The sequence below is a fragment of the Nyctereutes procyonoides genome, unplaced genomic scaffold, assembly GCF_905146905.1.
Source record: "Nyctereutes procyonoides isolate TBG_1078 unplaced genomic scaffold, NYPRO_anot_genome, whole genome shotgun sequence".
NCBI lineage: Eukaryota > Metazoa > Chordata > Mammalia > Carnivora > Canidae > Nyctereutes > Nyctereutes procyonoides.
The window spans coordinates 34,257,642-34,275,152 of NW_026575134.1; the positions used below are offsets into that span (position 1 = coordinate 34,257,642).

General features: G+C 47.2%; 1 protein-coding gene across 3 annotated transcripts in view; it reads right to left on the bottom strand.

Moving 5' to 3' along the window:
* Window positions 1-2,496: 2,496 nt before the first annotated feature.
* TCP11L1 (t-complex 11 like 1) overlaps window positions 2,497-17,511 on the bottom strand; it is a 37,562-nt gene continuing 22,547 nt past the window's right edge. For all 3 annotated transcript variants that reach the window (XM_055301196.1, XM_055301195.1, XM_055301197.1), the window contains 5 exons: window positions 15,331-15,467; window positions 13,140-13,336; window positions 9,843-10,024; window positions 7,778-7,950; window positions 2,497-4,160 (listed from right to left, as the gene is read on the bottom strand). In XM_055301196.1, the coding sequence (XP_055157171.1) occupies window positions 3,958-4,160; window positions 7,778-7,950; window positions 9,843-10,024; window positions 13,140-13,336; window positions 15,331-15,467 (892 nt within the window). In that variant the 3' untranslated portion in view covers window positions 2,497-3,957. The remainder of the gene's footprint in view (window positions 4,161-7,777; window positions 7,951-9,842; window positions 10,025-13,139; window positions 13,337-15,330; window positions 15,468-17,511) is intronic.

The following is a 17,511-nucleotide window of genomic DNA, read 5'->3' on the forward strand; positions in this document are numbered from 1 at the left end:
ACACATCAGTCCTGGTTCTTTGGTTCTGCAGGCAATATAAACAAGCCCACACTAGGGCCAGGTGTAACTCAGTTTTGCCCTTTCAGGTTTCTGACACTTTCTATTCTAGGGCTCTAGCTATTTCAGACAGGATCAATGAGCATTTGACAGATTAATAGAGCTTATTGAGCTTACAGCGCTCCTCCATCCCACAAAGTTGTTTTGAGCACTATGAACAAACAGTTATAGAATTCAAAATCCAATATAAATACGCAATTGCAAACATCAATGTGGTTCTTTATTTAGATTATGTTTTTAATTTAAATAGGAATTTCATAGCCCATCATCTGCCATCCTTCATTTGTTCACTCACATTCATTTAGTTCAAATACCGAGGCGAGGGTGGGGAGGAGTTGGTGGGGTGGTGGTGAAGTAGGGAGAGGAGGAAAAGGAGGAGTGCAGCTTTAATACAGAAGAAAGTACGAGTCGTGGGACAGGGAAACCTTCCCTCCGGCCTGTAGAACGCACCGACTGAAGGGAGGCTGGGCACAGACGCGTGTACAGACGCATGTACACCTACAGGTAGAGGGTTACATGCTCTCCTTGGTGGTTCACCAGGCGATTTATAGTCCTTTCCCATATACAGAGCATTCTAATACCCAGTATCCAATTTAATCCTCACAAGACGTATGAGTTAGTCATTTTCCCATTTTACAGATGAAAATGCTGAGGCCTGAGGGACAATGACTGGCCCAGTATCACATAACCAGTAAGAAGGCAACAGAGAGAAGACTCCAACCCACACCGTCCTCTCAATCAGGAGCTCTGTGCACAATCCTTCCGCAGGATGCTTAGCTCACTCAAATGAGACACATCACAGAATGTGAGGACTTGAATGCAATTTCAAGATCAAGTCTAGTCCTTTGACTTTAAATGTGCTGGAGGTCAGTCCTGATTTGCCCCAGTTAGTACGTAACAGAAATGGGGTTGTAACTCCATTTTCCAGACAGCTCCCAGCCTTTTCCACTCTACCACCCTGCCTCAAAAATGAAAAGAAATAGTGTTCTACATAAAAACCAGAGCATGCCAGAAGCCACTGGAAATCAAGAAGCAAACACCTATTCCCTTCATAACTCATCAGGAAAAGTGGTGGCAGCAAGCCCTTTATTCCCAGGAACCCTAAGGTTTTGGAGAAATGAACATAAGCACCTCCACAAAAACAGAACTGCTAAGTAATCCATTAGTCGTCAGCCTGTTGTGCACAGTATACGCCTGCTGTGTCAGGCTTCTTAATAACTTCGAGAAAAAAAGCTCTTATGTACCTGCCTACTGCACTCAATCAGCAAGACATCCTTACCGGAAGTGTATTTACAGTCGGGTTATACGGTCACATAAACAGTCCCACTGTACAGCTTGCTTTAAATGTAATGAGACTTTGATAAAACATCTATGCTGAAAATCCATCCATCCATCCCCCACCCAGGAGCTGACAAAGTAGCAGTTCCTGCCTAGACATTCATCCTGAGACCATCAGATAAATCGAACAAACTAGCTACGATGGACTGAGCTCAAGGCGTTCAGTTCTATTCACAGTAAAGTACTACCGCTAAATAAACCTCGCACTTTCCTAAAAGATGCTTGTTTCCACAAACCTGTTAGGAAATCCTGTTGAATCCAATCAGAATGCATGACACAGAATCAGTTCAATTCTGAAGGATCGTTGATACGTATCTTGGAGGGAGCACTGTAGAGGGGGCGCGGGGGGGGGGATGTTCAACAAACATTTCCTGAGTGGCTAAATGAACTAAATGAATTTTCCTGGCCCTTAGTGATAATCCTATGAGATTCCAGGAAGAAAGTAGCTCACCTACTCCAGAGAACAACAACACAATTCAATATGAATATTGTGATTCTGAACTTTGCCTCCTTCATTCTTGGCTTTGCCACTTGGAGAACTCCACCAGTGGACACTGAGGTAGTGGGGGCGCATGAGGGTCTGTGCAGGTCCGTTGTAATATATACATCAAGATTTCCAATGGTCCAAACTTAATGTTGTCGATTTAGGAATTCATGAGGGGGAAAAAAAACAAACCTTGTAAAAAGTCAATCCTTATAAAAGAAGGCAAAAAGAAGGCTTTTTAAGATTTAGAAAGAATGACTACAGAAGCCCTAACTCCCCCCACCCCACCCCGCTATGTACTTGGAGGTAAAGCTCCTCTCCTTCATCGTTGGCGGAGGAAGGCCAAAACCACAAACACTGAGGTGGAGGCGGGCAGGTGTGCAGGATGGGGGGGCGGGCAAGTGTGCAGGCCCTGGCAGTTCAGTCGGCAGAGCATGCGACTTGTGACCTCAGGGTCATGAGTTCAAGCCCCACAGAGGGCACAGAGCCTCTCTGCCTGGGAGGACACCGTATGATCAACAAGCACAGCTGCCACAGAGCAATGAACTCCGGAAACACTTCCAAAAGCGACCTCATTTGAAGACGCTATTAAAGATGTGATTTTGTTCTTTAAAAGCTCTACTTACTGAACTTTTATTCCCTTCCAATGAAACCAGGGAAGATTTGTCCTTGAGTAAAAACTTTAACAATAGGATTTCTGACCACATAACACAGCATGTATTTCTGACTGCAAGTAAAAAACACCATTAGAACACAGTTTGTTTCACGTATTTGGAACAATCACATCCCCCCGCCATAACCGTTCCTGCTCCTGAAGCTTGGTACCCCTCGCGGTGAGTCTACACAGTGAACGTTCCTCTCGCGGAGGCTGCCAAGCCGACCTGCCCCTCCGCAACCCCTCACCAGCTTTAAGGGATTCCTTGCATTATCTTGCCTTTTGCTGTTCCAGCACTTGGAGTTCACGCTCGACTTCATGGCTCTGCTTCTAATATAATGTCCCTGCCTAAAACACACACCCACGCACACACACACACACCCACCCATGCACACACACGCACACCTTTTACTTATTTTTTTACCATAGCGGGTCATCCATCTGGCCTCGACTACCCTTTCAGTCACAGGATATGTCAGGAATTCCGATCACTGAAGTTTCTCAAAAAATAGTGCTCACAACCGGGGATTTTCTATGACTTCCTTATCCAAGTGAGCTTACGCTCTGTTATATCTGAAAACACTGAAATCTATTTCTCAAATTCAAATCCAATCAATACATCTGTGTATTGTATCAGAGCGAGTTTCTCAGTAAAAACTTCAGACATCTGTCTTTTAAATTACACCAACATATATGTAGTTTAAAAAAATATTTCCTCCTTAACTTTCAAAGCTTAAAAGTCAAAGAATCTCCTTTCTTCTAGATCCCAGAAGTCATAACTGCTGTCATCCAGGCTCAGGAATAATTCTGTATAAAAGAATAAGCTTTTTAAAATCAATTAAATCTCCTCTAGAGCAAAAGGGCTCCGGAGCTCTGGCTAGGCCAGGCAGGGGAGAAAGCCCTACATGGGGGCCGCCTGAGTGGCGGGGACAGTAAGACTATGCATAGCCCTTCTAACACAAAATAGCTGGAGGGGACACAGTGGGGGGTGTGCCAGAGAGGGGCAAGAGTCTCAACACCGTCATGGCTCTGGCTCGGTCGGTCTCTCATTCTTGGGTGTCCTAAAGAGAAAGGACCCAGGGGGCAGGAGAGAGGCCCCAGCCCCCTGGGAAAGACAAGGCAGCTAGAATCAGGACAGCGTCGGGCGCGGACCACGGCGGTAGCAGAGCTACCTCAAACTCAGGATAACAGGAAGCTTCTTGATTTGTAAACTTGCACTCATCAATACAAACCTTCAAAACAGAATTCAGTGCGCTTTTCAACAACTCTTTTCAACAGTGATACACGATAATCTTCCTTTTGGAATCAGGGCTGTTACACAGAGATGTACTAAATAGCCATTTTCCAAAGCAACATTATGGTGGAGAACAGGTACTGGACCAGGAGGCTAGTACTGCGGCGGCGGCTACGGAGCGCGGATGCGCTAGGGTGGGACGAGGACCTTACTGAGGATGACATCGTAGTAGGGACTGAAGACCAGCTTGTTGTAGTTGACCAGGCGCACAAATTTAATAGCAACCTCCTCCAGCTCTCTCTGAACTGGGCCCAATCCCCCGGGTACCGTGGGCACTGGCTTCTGATGACCTGTGGCAAGGTAGCTCTCTAAGAAGATCAGGATTCGGGAATCTGTGATCCAAAAGAAAGCAGTCAGTTGTTGCTTGTTTGGGATGACTCTGCAAACCTCTGATGCTGCTTGGTTTTTAGCTTCGACATCCCCTTTCCATCACCCTTCCGGGAGAGTTCTTCCCCGCCCACCCCCTAGCCCGTGGACCCACAGCACTGAGTGCTTCTGAGCATTCACCCCGTTTATGACGTTTCCTCTCGCACTCACGAGGCCTGGCCCCAGTAAGAGCTCAGAATACATTTGCGAAGGAAGGACAAATGCGTGAATCAATAAAAGGAGACTAGAGGGGCGCCTGGGTGGTGCAGTCGGTTAAACCCTCAGCTCAGATCACCATCTCTGGGTCCTGGGATCGAGCCCCACGTCGGACTCCCTGCTTCCTCTCCCTCTGCCCCTACCCCCTGCTTGTGCTCGGTCTCTCTCTCAAATTAAATCAAATCTTTAAAAAAATTATTTTAAAAAAAGGAGACTGCAGTTTCAGTAGATTCTGCTGAGGAGAAAGACACACGGAGACCACCATGAGCCACTGCCGAAGAGTACATAAAAAATGGGGCAGGGGGGAGAGGTGGTAGTAAAGCAGGAATTATAAATTCAAAAATGAGAAGAGAAAAAAGAAGATTCCAGCATTGTCGGTTTGTGAGCCTTTCCCACCAAACCCACATGTAAGAAGCATGAACTTCCTTCTTTCATGCCCACAGCAGGAGGCCATGGAGCTGTGGCCATTTGCAAGCTTATACTTCTTGGGAATAACTTCAGTTGGTGCTTTTTAAGTCATTGCTCTCTCTGATGCTTTTGCACTGTCCTCGTCAACCAAAAAGAGTATGCAAGCCACGCTTCTCACATTTTTATTAGAAAAGCAATAGAGGCATTTATATAATCGGGTTCTTTCAAACTGCACCTGCCCTGTGGGACCCTCTCAGGTGCAAATGACCTACGCCCTTCGGACCCCAAGATATACTGACAGAGCAACTGCTGACCCAATGGATCCATCACCCGTTTCAAAGTTACTTTGGTTTTCTGAGGTTCTCAGAGCTGGAAGCCTCACCTAGAACTAGAGATCCTCCTATCATTCCTACCCCAGGGCTGGTTTTTATCCCCAGGACAGTAACCAGTGGTCACTAAGCACCCAACATGGTGGGACACGGAGCAGTTTTTAGCCATCCGTCTGTTTACCGCATTTTTCTGCATCTCTACCAAGGTCAGTCATATTAATTTTGATGATCCTTATGTCGGCAACAGGCTCCCCCTGAGTGACCCACAGATGACACTGTGACCGAGCCAGGGATGGGATGAAGTAATTTAATTTTTAAAAAGTCTTCGATTCCGGGATCCCTGGGTGGCGCAGCGGTTTAGCGCCTGCCTTTGGCCCAGGGCACGATCCTGGAGACCCGGGATCGAGTCCCACGTCGGGCTCCTGGTGCATGGAGCCTGCTTCTCCCTCTGCCTATGTCTCTGCCTCTCTCTCTCTCTCTCTCTCTGTGTGACTATCATAAATAAATAAAAATTAAAAAAAAAGTCTTCGATCCCTATAACTTTTTCCATAAAATGTTACTTAAAAAAAGGATAAAAAAGGAAGTCATAGTATTAGAAGCAGGCTCACGTTACTGGTTCAGCCTCTACTCCAACCTGAAATCTGATAACCATGGATCATTCAGCTTTTCCCTGAAGCCTGCTAACTATTCATTATTTATGTGTTGAACACCTACATGGTTTCATAAAGAAGCTAAAGAATGATCTCAGAATTAATTACACTAAAGAGAAATATGAATTTTTAAAATTAGATGAAAAAATTGTTTTAATTTTTTTTTTGAGAGAGAGAAAGCACACTCACTTTGTGAGTGGGGAAAGAGGAGACACAGAATCTCGGGGAGGCTCCCTGTTGAGATCAGAGCCTGATTCAGGGCTCGATCCCATGGCCCTGAGATCATGACCTGAGCAGAAACCAAGAGTCAGACCTTAGCTGATTGAGCCATCCAGGTACCCCTAGATGAAAACATTTTTAAAAAGTTTAAGTAGGGCAGCCCTGGTGGCTCAGCGGTTTAGCGCCTGTCTTTGGCCCGGGGCATGATTCTGGAGTCCCCAGATCGAGTCCGACATTGGGCTCCCTGCATGGAGCCTGCTTCTCCCTCTGCCTGTGTCTCTGCCTCTCTCTCTCTGTGTCTCTCATGAATAAATAAATGAAATCTTTAAAAAAAAAAAAAGTTTAAGTAATCTCTATACCCAACGTGGGGCTCAAACTCACAACCCTGAGATCAAGAGTCACGTGCTCTACCGACTGAGCCAGCCGGGCACCACAAAATTAGATGATCACTGTATTCCTCGATCAACCAATGACAGAATTTTCCATAGTGCTACAGCTGTGACGATGAAGAGTAACAGCTAACACAGTAATCTTTTTAATAACGGCTCCTCTCCAGTGAGTACCTGTGATGCGCTGCGGGCATTCTGATAAGCACTCTATAGATCTCCAGCCTTGTGTTCCTCCAGCAACCGTGCAGGGTTGTCCCAGTTATTCCCCGTAGAGATGAGGAACCTCAAGCATCTGGTCACCTGCTCAAGCCACGCAGCAGGTGCTTGTGGAGAAAACCCCTGCTCCTCTTTCACTCTCACCCCACATCCCAGATGTGGGCGAGGGCAGGGGCTCCCCACACCCAGTGATTCTCTGCTACACCGGTGGGGTGTCCTACAATTGTACCACATCCCACACGTCGGGCTCAGTCCCGCGAGGCTGACCCCCTGCAACCTTCAGATGCCAACTGCGAGTAGCAGGTCCCCAGGACACACACAGCTCCTGCTGATTTGGCTACAAAGTGGAGGTTCCCATGATCCTCTCCCTTGGATTTTGATTATTGGCTAGAACAGCTCACAGAACTCAGGGAAATATGTATGTTTACTAGCTTATTAGATAATAAAGAATTTGGATACAAATGAAAACCAGAACAAGATAGGGTGAGGTCTGGGAGAGTCGAGGGCAGGAGCTTTTGTGCAGTTGGGTACATCACCCTCCCATTACATGGATACGTTCCCCAAACCCTGTACTCCTGGGTTATTTATAGAGGCTTCATCATAGGCATTTCCAGCCCCTATCCCCTCTCTTGGAGCACAGAGGGAGTGCGACTGAAAACGCCGAGCTTCTAATCATGGCTTGGTCTTTCAGAGCCCACCCAGAGTCCTCTCATTAAAACAAAAGGAACTCCTATCATCCAGGAATTCCAGGGATCCTGTGTCAGGATCCAGGTCAAAGACCAATCTTAGAACAAATGATACTTCTAGTGCTCTTATCACTTAGGAAATTACAAGAATTTTAAGAGCTCTGTGCTAGGAATGGGGGGCGGGGGTGGGGTGGGGGGAGTGACCACTACATATATTTTCTATTACGTCACAGTGCTGAAGCAGGGTTGTGAACAAAGCCTGTGATTCCTAAGTCAGAGCTCCCAGAACAATGACAGCTTCCTGGTCACTTGTCCAAACCTCTGGGTCGCTCTCATTGCTGGGAATTACTCACTCTCCTCACTCATCAGCACTCACAACCTATCAAAACCTTCCAAATTTCTTCAGAGGGGCCAGTCTGCCAGCCCCTCCAAGGGCACATCCCTGCCGCCCATCTTCCCCCCAGTCATACCCATGATCCTGCGGATGGGGTCGTCGGGATTGGCCACAGCCTGGATCTGGCCCTTGAGCACGGCCTCCTTTTCCGCGGTGAAGGGAGTGAGCCCGCACAGGGCAAGGCAGCTGCTCACCTCCAGGCAGACCTTCTCCCCGATGGTAGTCAGGGCATCCTTCAGATGGAAGGAGCTTGAGAAGGGAGAGGAGAAGGCAGGGAAGAAAGAGCCCATAAACAAAGTGCACGTCTCCCCCCACTCAAGCCAAATAAGAGCCCAAGCCCTGAGAAGAGTCACCATCACCCATTCACAGAATGACAAGTTCAAAGACATAATCTGGGGCTCTCTTCTCTGCCCCCGCCCTTTCAGGCTGTGCACACTGGACTCAGGGGACTCCTGCTCTCTCTGCTGGAAAGGACACCGGGAAGGGGAGGGCTCAGGCTCTCCCAGCACTAACAACCCCAAACCCAACCTCTGGCTAGCATCTGCATGCCGCAAGAAGCCTGAACCCAGAATTTGGGAGCTGTGGGACAGGAGCGGGAGAGGAAGTTTTCACTGGAAACCCTTCTGTCCCTTTTTGATTTTTGAAACATGGGAATGTATGAACTAGTTTAAAAGAATAAATAAAATTGAAATCCCAAAGTTAAGAAAATTAGCACCTTGATTTCCCGGAGTCCTAGGGCTCTCCTAGGGTATCTATGGGGAGCCCTCCTGCTGGTGGGTTTTCTCTAAGGCCTTTGTCCTGGACCTGGACCCTTTGTACAGTAGAAGCAGTGAGAGCAAATGTGAGAGCCCTGGGACTCACTGCTGGTACCAACTCTGCCGACACGAGTGCCAGGGTGGACCCAACAGTGCAGGCCTGGACTCGTAAGGAAGCGCCAGACAGGCCCCCTTATCAGTAGCTTTAGGCAGTGGACAACCAGGTCTGCTGGGGGTGGGGGGACCTTGGTGACAGCCCAGGGATGCCCCGTGCAAGGGCCTCAGATCAGCAGCCCCCTCCTGGCCTAACACCACATGTGCACACACACCTCATCACACTGGGCATGTGCATGTCTTGTGCAAACTTGGCAAGAAAATTCCTGTTTGGCGGACGCCCGAGTGGCTCAGTGGTTGAGCGTCTGCTTTGGCTCAGGGCATGATCCTGAGGTCCTGGGATCGAGCCCTGCATCAGGCTCCCTGCAGGGACCCTGCTTCTCCCTCTGCCTGTGTCTCTGCCTCTCTGTGTCTCTCATGAATAAATAAATAAAATCTTAAAAAAAAAAAAAAGAAAGAAAAGAATTCCCATTTGGTGAGGATGAGAGTGTATGGGGACATTCTCGAGGAATCTTCTGATCCGGACTTGGCAGATATGGTGTTTACTTATAACCATTAAAAAACATTCTACATGCTGTGAACCCATGAACCACCTGACCAGATGTCTCTGCAGGAGCAGACCAGCAGCTGCCCCCGCACCGGTGTGGGTCCATGCTGCTGGATCAATCTGATCTACTTCTACACAACACAGAATGGTCACAAGGAATGTGCAGAGGGCAGGAAACTGTCCACAGCCCGGGGACTCAGGGGGGAAGGCCACCTGCTTCTTATAGGACCTTTCCCTAGGGCTGTGTGGCCCAAGCCGTTAGCAGATTGTGAGAACAATTCAGTGAGTAGCAACTGGTATTTTTTTTTTCAAAGTTCTAAGAATTTGTACTAAGCATAAAGTTTCACTTTGTGAAGTTTCTATTTCAGGCATGTGTGTCTTTCAAGTGTGTAGCAGGTCACAACGGAAAAGGAATTTCCTCTTGTGGGTCCTGGTCCTAAACACGTGAAAGCCACTCTCCTAGAGCCTTGCCAATCCTAGCATCGACTGTAACGCCATTCGTATGAACCTGAATAAATTCTGCTGGGACGAGAAAACCAGGGAGCAAGGGCTTCTCTCAGTTCCTGGAGAGCAGCCCCAGGGTCTCCCCACATCAGGAGACCTCATCCTAGTCTGCGTTCTGCTACTGCTACCTCCCACCTCCCCCCATCCCTCCCAGCCCCACCCTCACCCCCTAACCACCCCCCCACCCTCCCACCTCACCCCCGTAGCTTGCGGCCACTTACGGCAGATGCATATCTGTTAGCAGAATCTTCACGATCATCTTGAGTTTCTCAGCAAAGTCAGCCTGGCTGGAAATTCCTGGGGATGCCATGCTGAAAGAGACCAGCAACACAGCCCCCAGGATGGTCAGCTGCTCCAGCTGGAGCTGGAGTTCTTGGAAGCGAGCCTGGTCCATCAACACGGTCTGTAATGGATACACAGAAATGGTCCTTGAGCTGGAGGCACAGGCTGGCCAGCAGAGGGCGGTGAGGCCACAGCTCCCACATGTGCCTCCACAGGTTCCCTCAGCATTTTCTAGTCATTTCAGAGCTTAAGGGAGTCTGCATGAACCAACCTTCCACCTCAGAGCCCCTTTCTCCTTCCGACTTCCATAGAGCACATTAAGGACAGGAGGCCCACCCTCACTGAAGTCTCCGCTCCTGCAAATTTCTTCAACCCTCTGAGCCCTCTACAAAGTGAGGACTCCTGCTTCACAGGGAGCTGTCCTTGGGATGGAAGACCAGGGATAGAAAGTGGGCTAGCAGAGCCAATACTCGATAATAGGAGTTGTATCATTAGACAGGAAAGAGTAATGAGGTAGGAAGGGAGCCGAGAGACCAACTCATCCCAGTTGGTCCAGGGCTGTGCTGGCTTTAAAACTGGAACTCCCGAGTCCTGCGAACACTTCCCCCACCAAGGCCTGGGCAAAGCAGCCAGCCAGTCACCCCAGCCAGAGCACCCGGAGGGAAGGAGGGGAGAAGCTGCTTGAAGGGAGAGCCTAAGTTATTCACCTTGGTGTCCCCCTCAGTATCTAGCACAAAGGAGGCCCTAAGAAGCGGTAAGTAAATAAAGAACATGAAAAAGAAATGGTAAGTAGGAAAAGGAGGAATGACAGATAACAAGCCAAAGCCTCCCAGAAAGCAGGGAGTGAACTTCCACGACTGCATCCCCGGTGCTAGACACCTGTGGGTCCCACCAGGCCAAAGCACTCCCATAGGTGGCGGGTGGAGGGGCGGTGGGGTGGGGTTAGGGAAAGAGCACTAGAAAAGCTGAGGAGTTATGCCTTCTGATCAGAATTTTTACAGGTGAACCAAATAAATGTTAAGGACCAGTCTTGCTCTAAGAGACTGACACACCAAAGCAAGACATTAACAATTCAGGGTCTTAGCCCACAATTCTTCTCCAGGAGTAAAAACTACCTTTGAAGATTCAGGATCCTCTATTGTTCAACAGAGATGCTGCGGCAGACTGAGCCTCTCCCTTGACTCTGCTCTGTTACCCAGCAGCATCCCAGCTTTGCTCAAGACTGGAGTTTAGGATACACAAGATTTCCAATGATCAATCCTGAGGTTAGATGTCTGTGTCCAAGGAAAACACCATCTCCCCCACAGCTGTATTTTAAGAGACGCCAGTCTGCAAACTGCCCTCCAGGAGAGAACATGCCACTCTTCAGAAAGGACTCCTCCCTCCCCCACCAACCCTCAACACAACACCCTCTTTAAAGCCTCCTTTGGCACAAAACGGGGAATTCAGGGGCAGGAGGGAAGCCTTAGGCTTATAGTGTCTTGAAAGGAAAAATCAGGAACTTAGAGGAGAAAGATTCAGAGAAGTAGCAGGTTCTGAGGCTAGAGATAAAAAGCCTGAGTGCCCTCAAAACTGAGGCGATGGTTTACACACCAAGCCAGCACGCTGCAGACAAGATGACCGCAATCCCTTGTTAGTCATCTTCCTAACGGACCACTGCAGTCAGAGGTACTTATTGTGAAGAAGTTTTACTTTTTTTTTTTTAATGCTCTATGCGGAATGGGAAACTATTATTTAGATAAAACTGAAAAGCAACATCACTGTCATGGTTTTAATCGAGTTGTGTAAAACAGGCCAGCAGCTCAGCAGCACAAACGGGAAGCCCCACACGCTGCTGGGGGATGGGAATGGGACGGGGCCACTGGGGGAGACCGCCTGGCAGCCCTTCCAGGTGTTATACTTAGAGCCACCACGTAGCCCCGTAATTCTCATCCTTGGTATTTACCCAGGAGAACTGAAGACACGTGCCCCCACAAACACCTGCACACATATGCTCAGAGCAGCACAATTCACAACAGCCACAATGTGGAAACCACCAAAATGTCCATCAACTGAAGAATGAATCAACAAGATGTGGTACAGCCATACTCTGGAATATCACTCGGCCTTAAAACGAAAACGCTGACACACACAACATGGATAAGCCTTGAAGACAATCTGTTGAGTGATGTAACCCAGACACAAAAGGACAAATGCTGTAGGATTCCAGCCTCTGAGGCACCCAGAGCAGTCAGATCCAGAGACACAAAGTAGAATGCTGGTTGCCAGGGGCTGTGGAGGAAGGAGGAATGAGGTGTGTTTAAAGGCGTTAAGTATTTAAAGATTTTGAATCTGTGATGATGGAAAAGTTCTGGAGAAGGATAGTGGTGATGGTGGCACAATCATGAGAACATCCTTAATGCCACTGAACTGTACATTTAAAGATGGTAAATTTGGGGGCACCCGGCTGACTCAGCTGGTGGAGCATGTGACTCTTGATTTCGGGGTTGTGAGTATGAGCCCCTCGCTGGGTGTAGAGCCTACTTTTAAAAAATTAAAAAAAAAAAAAAAAAGGATGGTAAATTTTGTATTATGTGTATTTCACAGTAAAAAAAAAAAAAAAAAAAAAAAAAACTAAAAAAATGAAGTCGAGCGGCCCAGGTGGCTCAGCGGTTTAGCGCCGCCTTCAGGCCAGGGTGTGATCCTGGAGACTCAGGATCGAGTCCCACATTGGGCTCCCTGCATGGAGCCTGCTTCTCCCTCTGCCTGGGTCTCTGCCTCTCTCTCTCTCTCTCTCTGTGTGTGTCTCTCATGAATAAATAAAATCTTTTAATAAAAAAAAATGAAAATAAATGACGTAATGATACATGCTACAACATGGATGAACATGATGCTTAGTCAAAGAAGCCAGACACAAAAGGTCAATATTGTAGGCTCCCATTTATAGGAAACGTCCAGAGTAGGCAAATCCACGGAGACAGGAAGCAAATTAGTGGTTGCCAAGGGGGAAGGGAGGGAGGAAAGGGTAGTGACTGCTAATGGGCACAGGGTTTCTTTTTGGTGTGATGAAAATGTTTTGAAATTAAATTGTGGTAATGGCTCTGTAATTGTAAATAGACTAAAACCCACTGTATTGTTCAATTTAAAAGAGGAGATTTTCTGGTAAGAGAGCTGTATAGTAACAAAAGTATTATTATTTTTTTAAAGTTCCACAGCACAAAAAGAAATGAGTGGTTAGACTGCTCTGGAGCACCTACTTCGGGGAAAGGTTTCTGCAGGTGGTCCCATTTCAGAAGCTTCAGGTAGGCATAATTCTGGACAGCCACAGGATTTGGCATGGGACTGTCCTCAGAGCCAGTGGCCCCTCCCCCAGCTGGCAGAGCATTTTTATACTTCTGATTCATAAGGTCATCTGCGGCTTCTTCCAGCCATTGGGTGACAAAGTCCAGGGAATCTATGAAAAACAAGACTGTGAACATTACTATGACACTCAGGAGGGAGGCTTCTCGGAATGACTTTAAGGAAGATCATCCTGAAGGTGTGGTATATATAAATATATATATAGTGTATGGACTTTGGAATCAAATAAAACTCAGTTTAAATCACAGTATTGCCAATTACTAGCTAAGGATTATCAGATTCCTAACAAAGAGATGTACAATACCACCTCATTGGCAGTTCTGGGGATTAAACAAGATAGTGAATACAAAGCACGTAGCCAGGCCTTGCCCCCTCCTGATGGTTCAACAGACCACCCTCTTCACTCCCACCCGGACCACCGCAGGAGACAAAGCTGGGAGCTCTGAGGACTCCAGCTCAGTGAGACGCAGAAATTCTTGCCCAGACACAGATGGGATGAGACACTGGTGACAGTTTCCCAGTGTAAAATATCCTCCACACTGAAAAGGAGGCCCTTCCCTTGTCTGGATCTTAGCCTCCCAGCAAGCTGGTTTGCTTTCAGCCTCATAGGGGGTGAGCTCTGGCACCCATACGATGTGTCTTTGGGGGCATCTGGAGCACTGTCAACGGGAGCTCAAGTGTCTTTCATCTGCCCTCATGCGCTCCCTCCTTTTCTAAGCTGAGAAACACACCATGGATTCTGAGGAGCATAAGAGAAAGATGAGGTTTTTTATCCACATTATGGGAGCAAGTCTCAGAACTGGTCCCTCTGACAGGTCCCAGAACATGCTGCAGCTCTGCTGGCGAAGGCCACCTTCCAACCAAGTGGGCGGCCAATGGCATGGCGGGTGTCCACTTTTCACCGCTGCAGGATGCACCTCCGCCAGCACACTGGTGGCACGGACGTCCTGCTGGGCAGCCGTACTGGCCCTTTAGCCTTCTGTAGGCAGCACACTCCGTAGTCCACCTGCTTTTACACATGAGGAGGAAGTCTGAGAGCAACCGGCTTGGGGAGTGCAGCAGTGACTCCTCTGCTGCACCCGGGCTGCTGGCACCTGATTCTCCCATTGAGGCTCTTCCATCGCAAGCCTGAAGGCCTCCTCAGACGCAGGACAACACGGGTTGAGAAAGTGAACACAGTGGTCAATCAGTTCTGGTCAAAATTTTCTCAAGATCAATTTCCACATCTGTAAAATGGGGTTAAAATGATAGGGTCTCCCTTGTAGGCTTCCAGTGCGAGGTTACATATGATAATGCACATGTAGCCCTGGCACATGCCTCGTGTGCAGCATCAGCCCGTCTTCTCCTGGTACTGTTTCTTCTACTCCGCTCTTTCCTGACCCCTCCTGGACCACCTTGGCTTTCTCTGTCTGCGGCTGCATGAACACCTGCTCTGGGTGCAGCATTAACAGCTATTCTGGTCAGGCAACAGGATCTAAAAAGAGATTGCCATTTTCATCTTGGAGTTGCCAAAGTTAGAGTCTAAGTGGAACTCGTAATAAATTGGAATCAGAGACTGTAATTTACCCAGAACATTAGCTGTCAATGCAGAACCCCCCTAAAAACACCCTAGAAATGCAACCCAGGTTTGGATTCTATGATCCTGTTTTCCTGAAGCTGAGAGGCTTACGAAAATGAGACTTCTGGGTATAAAACCAGAAGGATTTTCTGCAATATAAAATGGAGGCAAAGTAAAATTCCTCATTTACCTCAGAGAGAGGGGCAAGTGAATTAAACAGTCACAAGAAGTCTGTCATTTTTTTTTTTTTGAAGTCTGTCATGTTTTAAAAAATCAAGGCCAAGCATACAATTTACCCCAAACTGGGGTTTTCATCAAAAACCCATTTAAGACCTCTTTGTTCTTTTAAATTTCTATTCTTATATTCTACTTGTTTCTCTTGCTTGTCCATTGTCAAGTCCAAAGTCTTGTGCTTTTTGGTCTTGAAATTAGAACACTCTCAAACAGAATTTTAGCTTTGTTTTGAGAACGGTATAGTTGTGCAACAAACTACAGCCCTGAAATGGAAAAACAGAGTGCATTAGACGTACTTGGCTGCTTCTCCAAAAGCTGCTGAAACTTCTTCCTTTCATATTCAACTGATTGCTGCATGAGATGCGGCCTAATGCTAGTGACAGCAAAGTTCGCCATGTCCACTTTCATTAGGTCCAACACAGAAAAAATTGCCCTGTGAGAAAGGGGAGAAAAGCATTTAGAACTGGGCACTTGTAAAGGAAGTGCTGTTTTGAGGAATGAGGGGAACAGATTTAGAAAGGCTTTCCATCTCAGAGAGGGCAGCAAATTGGAAAATTCTAAGAGTGTAGATTAAGAAAAACAAATTTAGAGGGGTACCTGGCTGGATCAGCAGGTAGAGCATGCAACTCTTGACCCTGGGGTCATTGATTATGAGCCCCACACTGGGCATAAAGATTACCTAACAAAAAATAAATACCAAATAACTTTTTTTTAAAAAAAGAAAAATTTAGAAAACACAAAAATTTAAATAATGGATTAAAAAGACTGCAAATTTTTAAGCTGCCTTCTGTCCCCACTCCTCGACACCATACCTCCAAGAAAACACAGCTCCCTCACTGCCTGTCTAGGCTGGAACTCATTCCTCGGCACTGGGTCAGCGCTTCTGGAAGCCACAAAAGAAGGACAACCAGGACCCCGGGTCAAGGACAGAGAGCTGGCCACCCAGTCTCTACTCTCATACAGGTTAATTCACTCTCCTAGGAAAGAAAGAATATGAACTCTCTTTTCTCATCTCCTCCTCTCCCAGGCTCTGTTTCAGGGCATGTTTTCTGTTCTAGTTTTGTGGCAGTTAACTACAAGTCCACACTCTGAATGTACCCAATGGGCAGACCTGACTCGATACTAAGGATCCCTTCAGTCCTGCCCATCACGTACCATAACCACTCTCTCCAGGGGCTGGGAGCTGCTAAGTGACCTACTTGCAGGAGGTGATTGAGAACCCAAGGTACAGGCTTGGGTGTGGCCCCACATTGAAGGAAGATCAGGGTCAAATGTCCTCTGAGTCTCCTGACACCCTCTGGGACTGACCAAACACCGTATGATGCAATGACCATACGTGTGAGTGAGTTTATTACAGAAACGATACACAGTCTGAGGAACAATTCATGGCCTCTCCCCTGCCATCCTGTCCACGTCCCCAATACATGGGACAGCCCACTTCTCCAGGGGACATTCTGCGTCTTCTCTCTAAACGTTCCTTAGCAGTTCCCCAAATCCACCTACTGCAGACCAGAGACTGTTGGACACTGCCAACTGGCAGCCGAGGACTGGAGTAGCCCACAAACACATTTGTGCTCACAAAGTGTTTTTTAAAAACCTCCATTTTCAGCCTTTCCTGAAAAATCAAAAGATCTGACAACAGGGGCCCACATTCCATCATGGCCACAATCAGCTGCCTCCCTTTCAACAGTGGGTGGACTCCCACTTTGCCAGGCTCCCAATCCTTTCTCTTCCTAGTAGGAATTTGATTTAGGTTGAGTTTGTGGCAAGCTATCTCCCTAGGGGACTCACTCCCTAGGAACTCCTCACATGTCCTTATTAGAAGCTCTTACTATTTCTAATATCCAGCACCATGCCTAGCACATAACAGATGCTCAATAAGAGTTTGTTGAATAAATAAATCAATTTTTAGGAGTTGTTTGCTTTTTGTTCTTTTTTTAAGATTTTATTTTTAAGTAATCTCCATACCCAACAGGGGGCTTGAACTCATGACTCTGAGATTAAGAGTCACACACTCTATGGACTGAGCCAGCCAGGTGCCCCTTTTTGGGAGATCTTTTCAAAGCTTTCTAAACCCTGAGGTAACTTCACAATGCAGAGCATTTTTGATGTACCAAATCCTTATATAATATCAAGAAAGCTGGACCTGAAAGGAACTTTTGGGAAAGCAATTTGGCAACATGCAATGAGAGTCTTAAAACTGTTCCTATCCTCTGACACAGTAATACTATTTAAGAACTTATAGTTATGAAACAACCTAAAATATAGAAAAAAGTTGGGGATCCCTGGGCGGCTCAGCAGTTTCGCGCCTGCCTTTGGCCCAGGGCATGATCCTGGAGTCCCGGGATCGAGTCCCGCATCAGGCTCCTGGCATGGAGCCTGTTTCTCCCTCTGCCTGTGTCTCTGCCTTTCTATCATAAATAAATAAAAATAAATCTTTCAAAAAAAAAAAAAAAGAAAAAAGAAAAAAGTTTTGT